Source organism: Vulpes lagopus, chromosome 4 (assembly GCF_018345385.1).
Source record: "Vulpes lagopus strain Blue_001 chromosome 4, ASM1834538v1, whole genome shotgun sequence".
NCBI classification, from domain to species: Eukaryota; Metazoa; Chordata; class Mammalia; order Carnivora; family Canidae; genus Vulpes; species Vulpes lagopus.
This window is the reverse complement of record NC_054827.1, coordinates 57,743,453-57,765,068: the sequence shown is the minus strand read 5'-3', so window position 1 is coordinate 57,765,068 and position 21,616 is coordinate 57,743,453. Positions and strand designations below refer to the sequence as shown.

The window sequence follows — 21,616 nt, the reverse complement described above, 5'->3', positions numbered from 1 at the left end:
GACCCTCAACACCGGGGTCTCTCACGTAGTGATTAATAACCTTACTAATAATTTGCATTTTTATAATATCCGTGATTTCCAAAGTACTTTTACATACACCAGTTCATTTGATCCTCACAGTCCTGTGAATAATATATTTTATATAATTAATGCAATTTACAAGAATTAAATGCCAAGAGAGTGGTACGAGAGTCCAGTTTGTTTCCAATAATGTTGAAACTGGATTTCAAAGTACTCTTGCTCCACTGTCCTAAGTAATGTTAGTTTCCCCTTCTTTAACCAGGAAAAAGTAAAAAAAAAAAAAAAAAAAAAAAAAGTACAGATTCCTTTAAAAAAAAAAAACAAAAACAAAATTAGCTTAGAAAAGTGTTGGTGGTGTGAATAGGGTTAATGGAACAGAGATTTGAAAGAATATTTTGGTGCCATGATGGTCGCAGAGAGTGATTCACAAAGGGCCCTGCATGGGATCCTACCGTAAGCTACACTTGACCTTCTTACTTGGGGAGTAACACAGGAAGTAAAATTTGCCGTGGATGCAGAAAATGGTGAGTCCTTTGTACAAGTCAAAAGGAGGCAAGCTTGCATTAGTCAAATCTGAACATTAGAATATTTAAAATAAAATGTGAGAGAATTGAAGTTAACAGAGATCTTAGAAAACCCCCTTTAACAAAAGAACAGGGATAGAGTGTTATTTACACATCAACCTCCTGATCCGTCTTTGACAGTGGTCTCTTCATTTATTTATTTTTAAAAGATTTTATTTATTTATTCATGAGGCAGAGAGAGAGAGAGAGGCAGAGACACAGGCAGAGGGAGAAGCAGGCTCCATGCAGGGAACCCGATGCGGGACTCAATCCTGGGACTCCAAGATCACGCCCTGGGCTGAAGGCAAGCGCTAAACCGCTGAGTCACCCAGAGAACCCTACAGTGATCTCTTTAAAGGGGTCTATTTTAAGTAGAAATGCAGAAAAGGGGTTTACCATTCATTAGACACATATATCACTCTCGGGAAGTGGGGGTGAGGGAAAATCTGAGAGCATGAGAACATGTTACTGAAAAATGGAAAAAAACATCCTATCCTCTTTTTAAAGCCTTTTTTTTTTTGAAGAAGAGTTTTAGGTTCACAGAAATGTTGAGAAAAAAGGTATCGAAATTCCCATATACCACCTGCCTACCTACTTATATATAGCCTTCCCCACTGTTAACATCCCCCACAGACAGGTACATTAATTACAGTCAATGAACTCACACCAAGACATCATTGTCACCCCAAATCTACAGTTGACATTGGGGTTCACGCTTGGTGTTGTACATTCTATGGGTTTGGGCAAATGTATAATGACATGTGTCCATTATCACAGCATCATGCAGGGTATTTTCACTGCCCTAAAAGCCCTCTGTGCTTTGCTTATTCATTACCCACCTCCCCTCCCACACACACACACACACACAACCCCTGGCAACCACTGATCTTTTTACTGTCTCCATAGTTTTGTCTTTTCTAAAATGTCACGTAACTGGAGTCATACCGTAAGCAGCCTTTTCAGATTGTATTTTTTTTCCACTTTGGAATATGCCTTTAAGTTTCTTCTGTGTCTTTTCATAACTTGGTAACTCATTTCTTTTTAATGCTGAATCATATTCCACTGTCTGGATGTACCAGTTTATTTGTTCATTTACCTACTGGAGGATATCTTGGTTGCTTCCAGGTTTTGGCAATTATGAATAAAGGTGCTAAAAACATCCATGGGCAGGTTTTTGTGTGAACATCAAGTTTTCAGTTCCTTTGGGTAAATACCTGGGAGCGTGATTGGTGGATCTTATGGTAAAAATATGTTTAGTTTTCTAAGAAACCACCAAACTGTCTTCCAAAGCGACTGCACCACTTTGCATTCCTACCAGCAATGAATGAGAATTCCTGTTGCTTCACATCCTCACCAGCATTTGGTGTTGTCAGTGTTCTGGATTTTTGGCCATTCTACTAAATGTCCAGAGGTATCTCGTTTCTTTTCTTTTCTTTTTTTTTTTTTTGGTATCTCGTTTCAATATGGATTTTCCCGATGTATATGATGTGGAGTATCTTTTCATATACTTTATTTGCCTTCTGTATATCTTCTTTGTTAAGCTGTTTAGCTCATTTTTACAGTTCCCTATTGATACTAATTAAATGAACCTCAAGCATGACAAAAATAAAAGCCACTTAAAGATAAATTATTAAATTGATAACTAAATTAAAAACTAAAGAAAGCAAAACCTCACAAAATGTTATTGGCTGGTGGGGCCTAAATGGAAAGAGTTAAAATGACCTTAATCCTAAAATGTTTTGTCCAATCACGTTTTGTAACATTAATAGGAAATTAACATTTCTTATAAATATCAGCCATATTATTTCAGAGACCAAAAATTTTAAATGGAATGTTTTTAAAATTCTCTTTTAAATGTTTTAGAATTCTTTAGGTTTTAATAATATATCTTTAAGTGGCTTTTATTTTTTTGTCGTGGTTGAGGTTCATGGGGCTTCTTAAATCCTTAGACTGGGGAGTCATTCATGACAAATATCTTTTAAAGAGTCTTCTTCCCTAATCAAGCTCCTGCTCACAGAATTAGGTGTGGCCTACCACTCTATCAGCCATGCCGATGGGACTTGCAAAGTGGCTTTACCATTAAAACCTTCAGAATGGGTTGGTTCCATTTGTAGGTTTTACTGAGCACTTTCTGTTCCACTTTCCCGGTGTATTTTAGTTGGGTCTTTCACTTCTACTTCATTCCAAGCCTGGTCTCATTCATCTCCATCAGCCCCCTGCTTCCCACATAGCAGGCTTGCAGTAAGTGTTTCTATATTGCACTAAACTTATGCTCAGTGCACGTGAAGAAATTATTAATGATCAAGCTACTTCACACTACCTCAGTCATACAGCACATAGATAAGTAACATTTTAGTACCAATAACTCAATCTATTGAGAATCTTTGCCTTACGGAAGTTTAGAAGCCACCTTATATTTAGTGAGGTCATCACTTGAAAGAGTCAGCTAGAAAATACTGTCAGGCCAAGTTCAGATAATACATTTAAGATGTCAAGCAAGGGATGCCTCAGAGATCTCAGATGGCCCTAGTAGTGTCCATTTCCTGAGTTTTTGGTCTCAATGGGAGGAAAAACAGTAAAATATCCATTTACCTAAATCAACCATGACTATAATCAAGTACAATTGATAGAGGTATAGATATGTGAATGAGGTCAAAACCAGGCTGATGGAGAAGATGAGTCAATTAAAAGCATTTAGCAGGTTAGTCCAACACCCCCCACTATGGGCTTGGTCATTTAAGAGAGTAAATTTCCACCAGCCAGAGGATGCCTAGAATGAGCTCAATTGCTAAGGCCAGAGCTGCCCGTTGGAAATGATGAACACACAAAAAGGTTGTGGAGTGGAGAAACTGCCTGTCAGGAACAGGTTTTTATGCCCTGCAGATGTGAAGTGCTCAAGGAAAATGTGGGTGTTGGTGAATGGACCTGCTTGTGGGAGAGCCAAAAACATGAGTGATTTAGAAGCAAAACCCCGTAAACAAACTATTAGGTTGGTTCCTCTGAGGTTCATGAAAGAAATGTACAGCGTTTCAGCTGAAATCCTGGAGCTAATACGTAGGAAGTGATAGTTTTGTAAACTTCACATTATTTAGAGTTCTGATTATTGCTGAAGAATGGAGAATAAAAGCATTTGACAACACACACGGAAAAATCAGTTATATCCAAAAAGGTCCCAGGGCATTAGAAAATGGCACAAATCTGAAAAAATGTTATTCATTCAATACCTAAAGCCAAGTCCAAAAACTGTGTTCTCATGAGTCTGTTGGGTATCACACACTCTGTGTCTTCTATCGAGAAATGTCTGTTCATGTCTTCTACCCACTTTTAAATCGGGTTATTTGTTTTTTTGATGGTGAGTTGTAGAAGTTTTTAAATGTATTTTAGGCACTAACCCTGTATTGGACATGTCATTTGCAAATATCTGCTCCCATTCTGTAGGTTGTTTACTTTTGTTGATTGTTGATCTGCCATCAGAAGCTTTTTATTTTGATGTAGTCTCAATAGTTTATTTTTGCTTTTATTTCCCTTGCCTCAGGAGACAGATCTACAAAAATGTATGGATGATGTTAGAGAAATGACTGCCCGCACTCTCTTAGAGGATTTTTATGGTTTCAGGACCTTTAGGTCCTTAATCCATTTCGAATTTATTTTTGTGCATGGTGTGAGATCATCGGGGAAATGCAAATCAAAACCACAGTGAGATATAACCTTGCACCTGTCAGAATGGCTAAGATCAACAACTCAAGAAACAACAAACTGAAAATGGAACTACCTTAATGACCCAGTAATTGCACTACTGGATATGTACGCAAAGAATACGAAAATACTGATTCAAAAGGATATATACATCCCTATATACAGATATCTCTGTGTACACCCACCCACACCCACACCCACACCCACACACACACACTGGACTATTATTCATCCATAAAAAAGAATGAAATCTTGCGATTTGCAACAACATGTGTGGAGCTAGAGAGTATTATGCTAAGTGAAGTAAGTCTGTCAGAGAAAGACAAATACCATATGTCTTCACTCATATGTGAAATTTAAGAAACAAAACAAACAAACAAAAGAAAAAAAATAAACCAAAAAATAGACTCTTAACTCTAGAGAACAACAGGTGGTTGCCGGGGGGCGGGGGGGGGGCGAGTGGAGGGGATTAAGAGTATACTTGCCATGATGAGCACTGAGGTACATATAGAAGTGTTGAGTCACTATATTGTACACCTGAAACTAATATAATACTGTATGTCAACTACACTGGAATTAAAAGAAAAAAAACCCCTAAAAACTGTGTTCTCTATAATGTTTAGTGTTTTAGAAGGGGCTTGCTTTACCCACTGAATTTTAATTTTTGTTATTTTTTAAAAGATTTTATTTATTTATCCATGAGAGACACAGAGAGATGCAGAGAGAGAGGCAGAGACACAGGCAGAGGGAGAAGCAGGCTCCATGCAGGGAGCCCGATGTGGGACTCGATCCCAGGTCTTCAGGATAACGCCCTGGGCTGAAGGTGGTGCTAAACCACTGAGCCACCCGGCTGCCCCCCACTGAATTTTTAAATCCTTTCCTCAGGAGGAGTTAATCGACCAGGTTTTTCTTTATACCTGGGACCCCACAAAGAAACTCAGGCCAGGGGGAATGTTCTTTTACCACCATGAAATTCTGTAATGATGTGTCAGCTATCTCTCTAGCTCTGGCCTTTTGGAATCAAGTCTAAAGTATTTTCTTTGATCCCTAAGTATTTATAAGGTTTTGTCCATAAGCATTTTTTTTTTACCTTTTTCTTATTCTTTTTTTTTCTTAAAACATTTAAGTAGATAATCTTCATATGTTTCCATGGTATTTTTAAGTTGCCTCTTAAGGTTTGACGTTTTAAGAAACATAAACACAGAGAAGAGATAGTTTCCTTTCTTGAATAACACATTAAGAGGAAAAGGAAAAAGAATTCTATTCTTGTTCCTTTGGGCCTTCATCCAAACCTACAAAGCCTCCTATTCAAACTGGAAATGAGAAAGAAGCCTATAAAAGTCATCTCTCTCTGCTGGTTTGAAACTCTCCTCAGGCTGGGAGTAAGACTGGGTGGGTCGGCCTGAGAAAACATGGTCCTTGTTCCCAACAGCTTACCCTGGTTCCACACACGGATGAGACTACAGGGTGCATAGTTCCAATATTTCTCTTCTTTTTCTCCTCCACTTGTTTATAGTATTTTTTATTAATGAGTCCCCCCCTCCCCCACCGACCTCCTACCCCATATCTTCCAATCTGCTCTAAAAAGACAAGCCATGGATTTACTCAGCTCCCTGTGCCACACCTGGAGTCAGGGAGATGCAGGATTTGTGCTACCTTCACAGCACTTTGGGCAAAGCCACCTCCTCCCACCCTCGAAGAAACCGTCTTGGAGGAGGCACATTGGAAATCTTCTCTCTTCTAGAGATCTGCCTTGGACTTGTGTCTGAGGTCTCCTTCCAGCAAAATGGAATCTTGAACTCCTTTTGTGCTCTCCTGGTACCAGAAGGGCTTTGTATTGTGAAGAGACGCAGCCATCCGTAAGGTGACACACATTGGCTCTTGGGAGGGGTGGGTAATTTGCATCAGGAACTGCACAACCAGGCATGAGCCCTGGGATGCAGAGATGGTTGCCTCCAATTTCACCTTCCAGAATCTCTGCAAATTCTAGTCCATTAGGATTTCGGCATTGGGGCACTATATTTTCACCTTCAGAATACTATTTCTGTGACCATAATCAAGTAGAACTGACATTTTATGACACTACCATTGTTCCTGATGTAGCAAAGCCACAACCCGGGACTCGGAGGTAACTGAAATGATGCCAGTTAGGCTTCTGACATTTGAAGCTTTCAGGGAAGGATTAAAGAATGACATGACTCAAAGTAAAAAACAAAAACATCAACAAAAAAGGAAGCAGTGCTGATGATGAACAGTGACACCTGCCATTGGACTGGTGTGCCAGACTCTTTGTGGAATTTCACTCCTACCATTCCATGTGATTCTCATGATGGAATTAAGAAGCGGGTATTTTGGGAGTGCCTGGGTGGCTCAGTCGGATAAGCATCTTGACTTGATTTCGGTTCAGGTCATCATCTCAGAGTCAGGAAATTGAGCCCCGTATCAGGCTCCATGCTCAGTGGGGAGTCTGCTTGAGATTCTCTCTCTTTCCCCTACCCCTATCTTGACTTGCGCATGATCTCTGTCTCTCAAATAAGTAAATATTTATAAAAAACTGAGTATTACATAATTCTGAAGATGAGGCCAAGTAGAGTTAAACAATTTGCTCAAGGTTACAGAACCTGCATGTGAGGAAGCTGGATTCAAACCCACACACTTGAACCCAAGTCTATCATCCATTTTCTGTGTAGAGATTGAGTTGGCCATGACCAGATTCTTCTACCACATCAATAATACAGATCGTAAGCTGTTCGTCAGTGTCAAGAGACTCGTCAGAGAGTAGGAGACTTCCCTGGCCCATGGCGAGGCCTTGTGTCCTCGAGCAACTTTAATGATGGTGGTGCCATGTGTTCACCACTCAGGTGCTCTGCACAGTTCTGGGACCTTGCTCCCTCTCTTTTGGCCTTTATCTGAGCAACAAACACAATGGATGTTCGAGAAGCAAACAGAACGCTCTAAATTCAGAAAACGGCCTCCGACTATTTAAAGATACGTATTTTTTCAACTGTAATTTTGGTTTGGCAGATGAACATGAACACTTTTATAGGAAAAAAAGTGCAGATAAGTGAATTAGGGGATATTTTTGTGCTTTGTGATGATAAGTTCCTGCTAAACTCAGTGCAGTGAAGGGATCATAATGAAGAAGTGTTTGCAGCAGCCTGGGTGACAGCTAATTCACATCCACTCCTTTCATATACTGTAGATTTCCCTGATTTTGTAGCAATAAGCCACTGGAATGTTTTGAAAATTTCAACACAGTCAAACTCCAACTACACATTCAAGACTTTCAGGCACATTAGGTATTCGCTGAATGTTTGTTAAAGAAATGAATCAATACATAAATACAGAACACACCTAGATGTTCCCACCCCTCCGCGTAAGGAGTGGGAAAGTCTGTGTTCAGATTTTGTATCCTGAAAAATTTTTCTGATTAACTCTGCATCCAATAAAATTCTGCTATTTTACTGAATTGGAGTAACTAAAGAGCTTTAAGGCAAGGGGTTCTGTTTTCAGTTTTGTATCAGTCTACAGGAAGGACCAAGCCTTGGCGAGGAGCAGTACTACCCAGTGGTGAAGACCATGAGTTTTCCGTCAATCTGCCTGCATACAAATCCCAGGCCTCCTACTGACCGGTATGTGAGCACCGGCCAAGTTGCCACACACATTTTATGTCTGTTTCCTTCTCTGTAAAATGGGGATGATAATAGTTACGCAGCCCATAGGGTTGTCATGACAGTAGGACAGTAGGTGACGTTAACACAATTACAGAGCTTAGCACATTGTCGGGCACATGATAAGTCCTCGCCACATGTCAGCAGTCTTCGCTGTTACCATGCAAGAATTAAGAAGCACTGAAGATTTTTACTAGCACTTGCATTCATTTCCGGTGGCCACCTTTAGAACGTACCACAAATTGAGTGGCTTAAGGCAACAAAAATGTATTCTCTTACAGTTTTGGGGTGGATGTTGAAAACTAAAGTGTTATCAGGGCTACACTTCTTCTGAAAGCCCTAGAGGAGGGTCCCTCTTGGCATTTTCCAAGTTCTGGTGGCCCAAGCATTCCTTGGCTTATGGTGGCGCCACTCCAGTCTCTGTCTCCAGCTTCATGCAGCCTTCTCCTGGTGTGTGACTGTGTGTCTGTGTCCTGGCCTTGTCTTGGAAGGACACTGTCATTGGATTTAGGGTCCATTCTAATCCAGTATGACCTCGCCTTAATTACATCTGCAAAGACCATGTTTCTAAACAAGATCACATTCTAAGGTTCTGGGTGGACATGAATTTGGGGGGTGGTGGATACTTATTTAACCATGTTGACATTTAACCATGTTGTGTGTTTGATAAAAATCAAACACACAAACTGTTGTAGCCACTATAGGTCTTAATTTTGCCTCTTGCTTAAAAACAGAGAGAAGTTACAGGGAGAGTTTGCTTCTGATTATGTTGCTTATTTCTTATTAGAAATAAAAATGAGGTGGATAGTTGTAACATTTTCCAGTGTTTTGGGGTTTGTCCAGCTAAGAAGAAATGGGTTCCCAGTGTAGGGCCCCAGTGTAGGTCTCCACTAATCCTGGGAATGACACACCAGACCCATGGCTGAGCCTTCCATGTAGACCAGGGTGGTGCTGTGTTTCTAGAGGCTTCCACAGCCTCAGCCAATGCGCTGCCAGGGAATTCTGCTGTGTGATGGAGCTGTATCAGTTGAGTTAATCACTACCGGGTGGTGGACTCTGTGAGAAGATGGGCCACCGTGGGCTTCTCTGGAGAGAGGACATGACTGGATCTATGGTCTGGCCATAGGTTTCCCAGCTGCCCCTTGTGTTCCTTGCAAAACATGAACTCCCCCAACCAGCATGCCTATCAATGTGCAGGGAGCCCTGGGAGAGCTAATGCCTGAGCTGGTGATCAAACTTCTATAGATTCATTTAAAGAAAGTCCACGGCAGCTTCCTCGATGAGAGGCTAGAGGAAGGCAGAAAGATGTTTCTCGCACATGTAGATTTGCTGGCAGGGGATGGTGAGTAAAAGTGCATCCTCTATGAAGCAAAAGAGACTCATCAGGTGGAAACTGCTTGAGTCCAACCCTGTCCTCCTGAGCTTAATGAAGTGGCAGCACATGGTAATTTGATTTACAAATGCAACCATATATTCATTCGAGAGAGAGAAATAGGGAAAGTAGATAAGGAGTGTGGATGGATAGAGACAGAGATGGATGTTGTGACAGAGTGTGCTCCTGGGACGTGGCGGAGACAGATGGAGATGGAGGTGGTGGGGACAGAGAGACAAAGGGGAGAGGGAAAGAGAGAAACAGAAAATTTAAATAGTGTGAGCCATTTGCCATCACCCCTCTGACCACCTAATATCAGGGGAGACCCTGGGTTGATCTGCCACCTTGGGCTACCCCTGGTCCTTGCCTGTCCTAGTGTGCATCTTGCATGTGGCTGAGTGCGACGCAAACATCTCAAGGTTTTTATTTTCATACAACTTGGCCCCAACAAGGCAATCCCTCCTCTAGTGCCCACAGGAAGGATGAAAAATTAGGCTCTGTTAAATGCAGAGAGATGGATTTTTCGAGGCTAATTTAATTTTATGCAATTTTCACCCGAGATGCCACTCCATTCCAGATAGTACAGTCAGGTGGCATATGATCTCTGGTTCATAACTATGTGTTTTCTAAGCAAAAACAGTTGATCCTTGAATGCCAGGGTTAAGAACTCTGCCTCTTAGGACTGTTCTTCCCCAAAAGAGGAACAAATGAGGAAGTTAGACGTAATGAGTAATTGTATAAAGAGAAGAAAATATGCAAAAGAGAAATGAAAGTAAATACTGGGGTTTTAAACTTCCCCTAAAAATAATGGCAGTCAATACTTAGTTGCATTTTTCTCACGGTTTGCTGACCTCATATGTGTATGCATGTGTGCGCGCGTGTGTCTGATTTTTTTTTCTTTTTTTTTTTTGCGTGTGTCTGATTTTGTGTGAACATGTAATCAGGGTGCTCATGGTATAGCAGGACCTGCTTTATTCGCTTAGTTAAATGCCGTGAACACTTTCCACATCCACAAGTACAGACCTGGACTATCAAAGGACAACCCATGAAGGATTTTCATGAACTTCTTTGGCAGATGACTGTGGCCACTCTTTTTAGAAGTTGGATTTTTGGGCTGTAGCCCCACTAGGAGACTATTGTCACAGGAGCTCCTATGCAGTTCAAGTCTCCCTGGGAGAGGAAACCCAAAACAGAGGGGGCACCTGGCTGGAGGCCTCCCAGGGCAGACCCCTGGCCCACGAAAGAGCTTGCAGACGAAGCTTTCCTAGATAGCTTCAGGATTCCTTTCAACCAGAACTACCATCATTCTCCCCAAGTCAAGAGGCGACTTGTGTTGACTCCAAAGGATGCCCATTGAATACTTCCCAAATATGTACTGCAGTTTTTAATTTTAGTTTTGGTAAAGCCACAGGTTGAGTCAGATGTAACCGCGTCACTGGAAACAGATATTAAGAGAATATTTAGGTGGCTTTTGAAATAACGTCAAGGGAAACACACAAGCTTCATTTAACTCTATCTCTCACATCGGCTGGGCTGAAGCGTGTGTACCCCTGCCTTTAGCTATTTGTGGAATATTGCCTACTAACATGCAAAAGTTTTGTACGAGCCAGTATGGTTAACTTAACTCTCCAAAAATCAGAGGATCATGATTTTCTTTAGATTGGTACTTACGTAGTGGAATCTCTCAGGCATCAGGACTTACTCGATCGCTTTCAGACATCACTTTGGCGATGGGATGACTGCATTAAATTAGCATCAAGTACAATGAGTGGTAATTGCAGGGCTGTCATTTCTACAAGTGCAAAATTAATGTGTCCTGCAAACCCATCCCATTGTGTGCCACAGGAAAATCATGGAACCACGTTGTTCCGAGCAGAAAAATATCCTGTAATAGCACTGTTAATGTGGTATGGTGTTATTCAGCAATGGTATTCCTTTCCACCTCCGTTGTTGTCTCGTGCTCATTCTTCAAAATCTGCCTGACCTCATTTGTATGCTCATATTGCAGCACCACCAGACAGTAGCCTGGATGTACAGAGAATGTTACGGAACAATTCCTCCTTCTGTGTGGCATCTTGTGTGAATAATGCCAGCATAAACCACCCTCCATGTATTCACGAGGGTATGAATAGGCTACTTATGTAAAGCTTGTTATTAAGAGATACACCAACCATTTACAGGAAACTTTACCCAAATACTATACATTCATTGTATAAGGAGAAGAGTGATTTATGTGCATTTGGGTGGTAGCTTAGGGAAGGTACCGCTCGGCCACGCTCCATCCCTCTTGTTTACGTGTGGGAAATGAAGCCACACACTAGTTGAGTGCATTTCTTCCAGTCATGCGGGATCACAAGGTGTATTTTGAAAGACAACATGCATATGCATTGGGCTCCCGTAGCCTGCTGATTGGCTCCACAGAATTTATTAGGGATTAAAGGACCCATTCGAGCCTGAAATAATGCACTAATAACAGGTGCTCTAAGCCGACTGATGTGTTATCTCACTATTCCTGCAGTTTGGCTGAGGCTGAGAACCACTCACAGAGGCATCCTGCGTAAGGATAATAATAATAATGATAGTGACAACAACTGGCTGGACAGGTTTCCTTGTGAGTCTGGCTGGAACCACATCTCTCAGCAGCCACGGGCTGGTGGGGGATGGGGGGGCATCCAGACTGCGGGCTGCCCTGACTCATCATCCACTGCAGGAACCCATCGGTCAACCTGCGAGCCCCTGACCTGCCCCTGAGCTCCCTGAGCTCTGCCATGGACCATGAGGGTGTGATGCAGCTATGTTCTTTGGAAGGTTCTAGCAGCGCACAGTCATCTGGCATTTGAGTGAGACTCCACACACACACATGCGGAGCATCTCTCATCTTAAGTGAATGACAGAGATCAGGGGATGATTTAGGAGACTTCCTCCATAAGGTGGGAGAAGAATCCCGAATACCCTACTCTCAGAATAGAGTGCAGCGTGCACAACAACAACAACAACAACAACAACAACAACAAAAATCCCGATGTGGATGACTGAGGCTTCAAAGGAGGTACAAGAACACCATAGAAATAGGCTCTTTCTTACCCTTGTTGCAAAACGTGCCGTCGTAGGCCGTGTGGGAGCAGTCACAGGAGTAGCCATGGTACTTCTCTAGACACCTGCCGCCGTTCTCACAGTTGGCGCCGTAGCTGGTGCAGTGGCCCGAGCACCCGGACTTGAAGCCGGATGTGACCTTGGCTCTTTCCTCCAGGTCCAGTGTCACCCCGTTCATCCGCAGGGAGCGGATGCAGCCCAGGAAGCCCTGCTGGCCCCCAGCACCACCTGCAAACGACAGAAGGCACGGGTCTCAGACGGAGGGACCTCTGCTGCAACCCCTGTGCTCGTCCATCACCCTCCAGACCGCTGGTGGCAGGTGAGGGGGCCACTAAGGGCAGTCAGCCCTGTCGCTTTGGAGCTGGCCCTGCCTGATAGAGAAGCTCCAAGCTTTCTCCCCTTTGGCCATAATGTCTAACTAAGGGAGGCTGTCTTGGGAGAAGCCATACATTTGCTACAGAAATAAAATGTTTGCAGATCCACAAAAATTATATATGCTGTTTTGGAAGTCTAATCTGGCTTCCTAAAGAAGTTTATAGAAATCTCTAGGGTTTTTTTGTTTGTTTGTATGTTTGTTCTTTAATCCCATGGCATTCACTTCCATAGCATTATCTATGGAAAGAAATATAAAAAAGGCAGAGAAATATGAACATATTAGCATAGTTAACAAGTCAATTAGTTGGAAGGCATAAACCCATTTGAAATGTGACTGCATGTCCTGATTCTTGTCTTAGGAAATACCTTGCTTTGAAGTTCATAGGAAAGGTTCCCAGGCTTCTTGTCCAGGGTGGTCAGAAGTAGGAATTGATAATTTTACACAAGAGTCAGCCACACCACATTGACTACCAGGTCAGGTTAGATGTCATTGCTTTTTGTCTAAATGCCATGGCAAGACATACAGGACAAAGAGCAAGTTCACTGTGATTTTCGAAGTTACAGAGTTAGGCAGAGGTTCAGTATGAGCATGAAGATTATTAAAATATTCCTAATAAATCTCACAAGAAAGAGTCATTGGAGCATTATATCACAAGTGAATTTAATTCTGTCTGTAATAACCTTGGCTACGATTTTTTTTTTTTTAAAGCAGCTGGTAGAGAAGGAGGAACTCAAGTTTATATACACGTTGCATGTTAGATTAACAAACTTTTCTGGAAATTAAATTAAAATGTGTAGTCGTTTGAATTACTGAAAGAAATATCTACTGGGGATCTAGGAAAAAATGCTGTTAATACAAGTTATTATTTTTTTAAATGCATTTGGCATGCTATGTAGTATGTACTCCACTGAGCTCCTTCCTTAAATGTTATCACCCGATTCTCACAATGGCCTGGCGAGGCAGGCGTCCTCATAATTACCCCCATTGTACAGATGAGGAGGCTGAGGCTCAGGGAAGCTCAGAGGTTTACTCAAGGAGTCATAGCTCCAAAGTGGCAAAGTTGCGTTAGCTCTTATTTTCAAGTGTAGGGTGTCAAACTCTACCCTGTGTTGACCATTTAATACAGAAGGACTTCAGGGTCAGGGGCCCCATCAATGTACGCGTTTCCGAGACACAGGTTTGGATGTCTTTAAAGACGGAGTGGTCAATAGGATTGTCAGTGTTTGGGTGAGACTGGTAGCTGGGGATTGATTCTCATCACTTGTTCGAGTACGTTGAGAAAAAGCACAGAATCGAGCAGACTCATCAGACAGGGCTAGTGGATCAAAGGCTTTAGTTGCAGAGATGGATTCATTTGCTTATGTGTGTAAATCCTCAGCCGTGAAATGGCTATCTTTATAAACCCAAGCCTTGCATTCTCTCGTTGAGCAGTACACAGGTTTTGAACGATGATTCTCCGGGGATTGTTATTTATTATCAAACAAAATAATTGCATAGAAGATTAATTGAAGCGAGTCCAATGCCCTTTTGGGTCAAAGCTATGGGATAGTAGATGGCAGAAGCAGCTATTAAAAACAACCACAATGAAGGATTTCCCATTCTGCAATCTGATCCTCAGCTCAGCTTCATACACTTCTTTGCTGATGAGAATTTGGGCCTGTGCTATGATTTGGAAAGATTTCAACCCATTAGTCCACTCTGTGTGTGTTAAAGTTTCAATTTGGTGTCCATCGTGTTAGTGAGTATGGCTTTTGCTCTTCAATAAGGGCTTTCCAAAGGCCCTTTGTTCAATAAACCCTCAGCCCTTTACATTTTTGTCACTAGTCAATTAAGACAATTATATCCTATTAAAATACTCTGAAATTTTATTTTATTTTGTTTTTTTGAAATTTTAAAATCATTGTTTTTTAGATATCTCCCACTTGCTCCTTTTCCCTATTACAAATGCAATCGTTTTTCATCATGGAAACCATAAACACACTGATAAGCAAAATGAAAAAGGGAATCTTTAATGCTATGCAGATAGAGCTAGCTTTACTTTCAGCAAACAGCCTTTTCTACTTTTATCTATGAACACACATATGTGTAAAAAAATAAAACAAAAGGAGAAATGGGATCACGACATACACATTGTTTTGAAATTTGCTTTTTGCACTCACTATATCATAAAACATTTTCCCAGCAATAAATGTACAGCTAGAGCATCTTGGTTAACATCTGCAAAGCATCCTGTTCTGTGAATGATCTATCACTAATTTCCCATTCCACTACCATTGGGCTTTTAACTTACTCCGGCTTTCATTTTACCCAGGAATCTAATATAATAAATATCCTTGTAAAAAAAAAAAAAAAACCTTTGCCACTTCGGTATTTCCTTAGAATTAATTCTGAGAAGTGCAATTGCCGGGTACAAAGGCATATACATTTTAAAAGCATTTGAAATACATTTTCTTTTAAGATTTTGTCAACTTGCATTTCCCTGGTAGGGTATGAGATTCCCACCTTCCTCACACCAATTCAAATAGCCAGAATTCTTTTGAATTTATAGGCTAGAGAGAAAAAGAAGAGTTTTTTGTTTTAATTTGCATTGCTTCGAACACTGTGAGCTGAATAATTTTTATGTTTTTTCCATTCTTAGTTTTTGTTTCTTCATGCCCTTTGCTTTTTGGGGGGAATAGGAGAGGATTTAGTTCTTATTGACAGATATCAATATTTTGGGCTTTAAGTCTTCATTATAAAAATTTGGCAACTATATCCTTCCAGTCTGTGTCTTCAACTTACACGTGGTGTTTCTTTTTCTCTATGAATGTTTATGTAGACACATCCATGTTTCTTACTTGCATGATTTGTGACTCTGATATTAAGCTTGTAAAGTCCAGTCTAAAAGTAATATAATAAACCTAATCCAAAATAATATCATCATTCAACTGTATTTTCTTCTAGCACTTTTATGATTTCACTTTTCTTAACATTATAATCTTTATCTGGAATGTATTTTTTTTTTAAAGATACAAATCCAAACCACAATGAGATCCCACCTCACACCAGTGAGAATGGGGAAAATTAACAAGGCGGGAAATCACAAATGTCGGAGAGGATGTGGAGAAAGGGGAACCCTCCTGCACTGTTGGTGGGAACATGAACTGGGGCCGCCACTCTGGAAAACTGTGTGGAGGTTCCTCAAAGAGTTAACAATGGATCTGCCCTATGACCCAGCAATTCCACTGTTGGGGATTTACCCCAAAGATTCAGATGCAGTGAAAAACCAAGACACCTGCACCCCGATGTTTCTAGCATCAATGTCCACAAGCGCCACACTGTGGAAGGAGCCTTGGTGTCCATCGAAAGATGATGGATAAAGAAGATGTGGTTTATGTATACAATGGAATATTCCTCAGCCATTAGAAACGACAAATACCCACCATTTGCTTCAATGTGGATGGGACTGGAGGGTATTATGCTGAGTGAAATAAGTCAATCGGAGAAGGACAAACATTCTATGGTCTCATTCATTTGGGGAATATAAAAAATAGTGAAAGGGAATAAAGGGGAAAGGAGAAAAAATGAGTGGGAAATATCAGAAAGGGAGACCGAACATGAAGACTCCTAACTCTGGGAAACGAACAAGGGATGGTAGAAAGGGAGGTGGGAGGGAGGTTGGGGTGACTGGGTGACCGGCACTGAGGGGGGCACTTGATGGGATGAGCATGGGGTGTTATTCTATATGTTGGCAAATTGAACACCAATAAAAAATAAATTAAAAAAACATATTTTATTTGTGAGAGAGACAGCACGTGCACCAGTGGAGAGGAGAGGCAGAGGGAGAGGGAGAAGCAGGTCCCCTGCTGAGCAGGGACCACCCTGCCCCCCAGCGCAGCTGGATCCCAGGAACCCGAGATCATGACTTGAGTTGAAGGCAGCTGCTTTACCAACTCAGCCACCCAGTCGCCCCTGGAATTTATTTCATTTTAAAAATAACTTATACTTAATGGGTCTCACTAATAGTTGAGAGTTTGAAGGAGAGATTTTTAAAAGACTAAGTAAATGTTAATAAGACAACAAAAATAGAAGATTTAAAAAGGTCCAATTGACAGAGCAAATCAATCGAGGTTAGACCATATTTTTATCGCATCATTAAGGCAAACAGATATATGTATGTACTTCATTATTTATGTATATAGGCCTCATTCCACAAGGGATTAGAAGGGGGTGGATTTTTCTGCCTGTCTTTGATTCTTTCTGCTCTTGGTCTTTCTGAAGCTCTACACCTCTCAGCCTTTCTTCCTACCTCCAGGTCTGTATCTCTCTCTTTCATCTCTCTCTCTCTCTCAGCACTGCTGGCTGTTCCAGGTTAGTTGTGTGGCTTCCCTCAAGTCACTTCATCTCCCTCAGCATCATGTTTTCCCACCCATATAAAGAGGATTTGAACTAGATTTTGTCTCCGGTTTCTTCCAGCTCTAAATTAGTCTGGTTCATGACGTACAACCTCTCTCCCTGTACGTATGTGTCTCCATCTCTCAATTTCTCCAAATTTACTTCTTGCACTGTTGCCTGACCTTCCCCTCAACTCCCGCCCTCCTTTTGTTAATTGGCCATAGAATATGACTGTGGTCTAATTTTTATTTGTTGCATTCATTAAATAAAGTTTTGCACTTTTTTCTTAATTGATAAAGCAGGTAAATGGAATTTCATGTCTCTCTCTGTAAAAGAAAACTAAAGAAATTATGCCCTTTTCTTACTTAGATGGCCTCTGATTTATTAAATGGGTCAGTGAGCTGGAAAGTACTTTTACTGATTTCGTCGATATGAAGAAAGATCTTTTGTTCTGAAAATGGTCATTATATGCTATGCAAAAGATGTTAATGCACTAGAACCAGCGATGATTACTTGAGTTCAACTTATGTGCTCTATAGAAATCTTTCTTGGTGACAAATGTCATAAGTTTAAATTGTAGGTCTGCAAGCAAAAATGCTACTTAACCTTTGTTAATTAAAAAATCAACACATTGTCATTGGAGAGAGCCCCCTGCCATGCAAGGGCTTCATGCACATTAGTCAGATCTGTGGTAATTATCCAAGGTGAGATGTGGGTTTAATTTGTAAATCATTTTTCCTGTGAAATGCTATTCAAGTATTGCAATTAAAGATTAATTATGGAAAGGCTGTATCTACCTATCATGAATAATACAATCACCAAATGCACAGAAGATTGGGGCAAAAGAATCCGGTATTAAATTAAGCAAAACAGATGAAAATAATGATCAAGAGGAACCCTAAAACATACAGTGTCCTCAAACTCAGAGCTTAGTTGTTTTCCAAGGAGCTAAGCGGAATTTGGTAGCACCTTTGCCTAGAGAGACTGGCCACTCGTCCACCGCAGAGAGGATTCACACCAAAGCTTATGCATGTGAAATCTAATGTGTCCTTTCAGTAATTATTTACTTCATGTCTATTATGAGCCAGACCTTGTCTAGATGTTTAGGTCTTCAGAGAGCCTTCAACCTTGTAGAGCTTATATTCTTGCAGAGAGGAAGGGAAAAATAATAATAAACAAAATAAGCAAGTGAAGTCCATCATGAGTTGTAGGTAATGTCCATCATGATAACAAGAAATCAGGCGGAGTTAAGTGGGATCAGGAGTGGGAGCAGTGTGGGGCCCGTCATAGGATAGGTCCCACTGAGATAGAAAGAGTATCCAAGAGCATATCTCCAGGAAGAGGGTTTCAGGATAGAGAGGCAAGTGGGTCCGGCCTGCAGGTGGGGGAAGCAAATGGGGAAGGGCGGGTGGGAGGAAGCAGGAGTAAGATGGGGAGTTGCTGGGGAGTTGCTGCAAGGTGCTTAGAAATGCAAAGCCACTGACCAATACATGTGCGGAAAATGCTGGAAAGGCAGGGCTAAAAAGGCAGAGGAGACCTACTTCTTGCCCACAGGTTAATGCAAATATACTAACAGTTCATTATGGTGCTAGGCACATGGTGACAGGTGAGAGGCAGCAAACGGATGAGGAAGGCATGAGGGGTGGTCACAAAGATCTACTTTTGTATATTGGCTTTGCCGCTCACTGCCTGTGAGATCTTCCCAGCTCCTCTTGGGCCTCAGTCTCCTTGTGTGTGAAATTAGCATAACAACGTGCACCTTGCAGGGTCATATTAATAATGGGTGATAATACATCTCTTTGCCGTAATGCTAAGTTAATGGTAGCTGTCATTATTACTATTATTTATCATAAACAAAATTCTACAGAAGTACAGACTTGGAATAAATTAACTATGGCTAAGATGAGTGTACTCATGTACCAGAGGCATCTTGAGTGTTCTTGAATGCGTTGTGTTACCCCCAAATTCCTGTGTTGAAGACCAACCCTCGTGTGCCTGTATTTGGAGATAAGGCCCTTAAAGAGGTAACCGAGGTTAAATGAGGTTAGTTAAATTATTAAGCTGAGGGATGCCTGGGTGGCTCAGCAGCCGAGTGTCTGCCTCCGGCTCAGGGTGTGATCCTGGAGTTCTGGGATCAAGTCCCACATCAGGCTCCCCGCAGCGAGTCTGTTTCTCCCTCTGTCTATGTCTCTGCCTCTCTATCTATGTCTCTCATGACTAAATAAATGAAATCTTAAGAAAAAAAAAATTAATAATTAAATAAAAATAAATGTTGAGGTAAGATAGTTTAAGTCCCTCTTTTTAGCCAAATAACTTGTAGCTGGGCTTAATTAGTATCATAAACCCATTTATTATATCTCTAATAGGCAGGTCATAAGGGTGGGCTCTAATGTAATCTGGTCTTCATAAGAAGAGGAAAAGACACCAGGGATGTGTGCACACAGAAAAATGGCCACGTGAGCGGTCTACAAGGTGAGGAGAGAGGCCTCAGGAGAATCCAGTTCTGGCCTCTTGATCTGGGACTTCTGGCTTCCAGAGCTGTGAGAAGTAGCTTTCTGTTGTTTAAGCCACCCCTCACCCCCGCCGGTCTGTGGAATTTTGTTGTGGCAGCCTGAGCAGGCTTATACAGTGAGTGAAGGGTTGACATCAAGCCTGGGCTGGGCCAGGCCTGCCTGAGTGAATGCCCTTTTAACTGCGCCCTTGTCTTGGAAGGCATGGGATTAGCCTGGCTGTTTTCTTTCTTTCGTCTGCTATGTGGGACCGCATCCAGATGTGAGGAGCTGTGAGCTGGCAGGAAGGCTCTGAACCTCTGATGGTATTAAAGACTGGTGAGAGAGAGAATTGTGACTCGTCTGTGTCCAGGTGACCCACCCAGACCTTGGATCTTCTCCAGAGCAGCCACTCCTGGCCTGTACAGGTACCTGCCTGGGTGGGCTGGGCCTCCTAGTTGTAGAGGCTGTACCTGCTGTATCTCCTGTTCTATAGGTTACCACTGTCTCGTAGGTCTTGACTGTCAACTTGAACCCGTTAAAAAAAAAAAAAACCCAACCCTGCAGTGCAGTAGAGTTATGTAAAATAAAACCCCTTTATTTGGCTGAGAACCTCAGGATGGTGAAGATTTTTCAGTAGTGGAGGGAGTTAAAGGATGTTGGATCACATTATTCAGCGCAGCTGAATGATTGACAAGTATTGATCAGGGATGCCTATGTCAGCTAGATATTAGAGGGCGTATATGAGAAAGCTCTTACATGCTCAGAGACCTGGGGTTTGGAGAATTGCCTTCTCAGATAATGCTCATGAGTGCTCACTCATAACTTCATTCAATGGAATAGATTTTTTTTTTAAGGTTCATTATCACTGCATGGATTTTCTTATGTCCTCAGAGCAAAGGACATACAGCATCTGTGAATCCAAACTATTTAAACTAGAAGGAGACTTCAAAATAGAGGCTGAGGGAATACTGGGTTTCTGATAGCACAGAACACTCATATGTGTCACATTTATGTGAATTGCTCTGTGACGGGGATGATGGCAGGAGGTCTGAAGTCATTCTGCAGGCCATGGTGGCAGGGCAAGCATAATAAATTACTGGCTATTTCAAAAGCTAGTATTAATTGAATACTAGCTGTACCAGGTGTTGTCCCAAACCTTACATGTTGTAACTCTCAGAGATGATTATTATTATTATCCTCACTTCCCAGGTGAAGAAACAGACCAAGAGAGTCGATGTACCCAGTGTCACACTGCTAGTAAGTGGCCACTGGCCATCGTTCCCTCCCAGGCTAGCTGGCTATGAGGCCTGCACTTTCACATTAGCTGCCATCTTGATCTTTGGGCTTGCATCATTGAGACTCTTCTCCTACATACGATGTGTTCCTAGGCATTGCTGTGCTTAAAATGGAAAATGCTAACAGAATGATTAATGTCTAAGATAAGTCATTCCCCACTTGGCATAATCCTGTCCCTGAAGCCACAAGGATGGCTGTTGAGAGCCAGGAATACGGATGCCCAAACAGATCTCCAGGTCAACAGACAAGGGGAGCTTCTTTGATGCTATTATGGAGATGATATTTTTCTTGGTACAAAAGCTTCACTGCAACTTTCAAATCAAAGCACTCATGGGTTTTAGCCCTGGATGGTGGGTCATCCCCATGGTGGGTGGTTGATCATCCCTGACACCTAGGTGAGACCGTGCTCCTTCCGAGGGTGGCTCTTCATGGTGAGTCTCACGGTTCCACGTCCCTTACAAAAGTGGGGACGCAGAGAGAAGACAGTGATAAACCACCGCATCCGAGCCAGTTCCAAACGTTAAAGTGTTAATAGTCACTTAGCAGATTTCAACGCAAACTCAGAATTAAAATCCATCAGCTGAGAACTCCGTCAAACCATTTCTTTTACAAATATCTGTATGTTATTTTTCTTATTATTGTCCCTCTGGCGAATACTGCTC

General features: G+C 41.7%; 1 protein-coding gene across 1 annotated transcript in view; it reads right to left on the bottom strand.

Moving 5' to 3' along the window:
• Nucleotides 1-21,616, bottom strand: part of CNTNAP2 (contactin associated protein 2) — a 1,951,553-nt gene that overhangs the window by 192,174 nt on the left and 1,737,763 nt on the right. Inside the window, exon 18 of the mRNA XM_041753355.1 lies at nt 12,408-12,644. Within this exon, the coding sequence (XP_041609289.1) occupies nt 12,408-12,644 (237 nt within the window). The remainder of the gene's footprint in view (nt 1-12,407; nt 12,645-21,616) is intronic.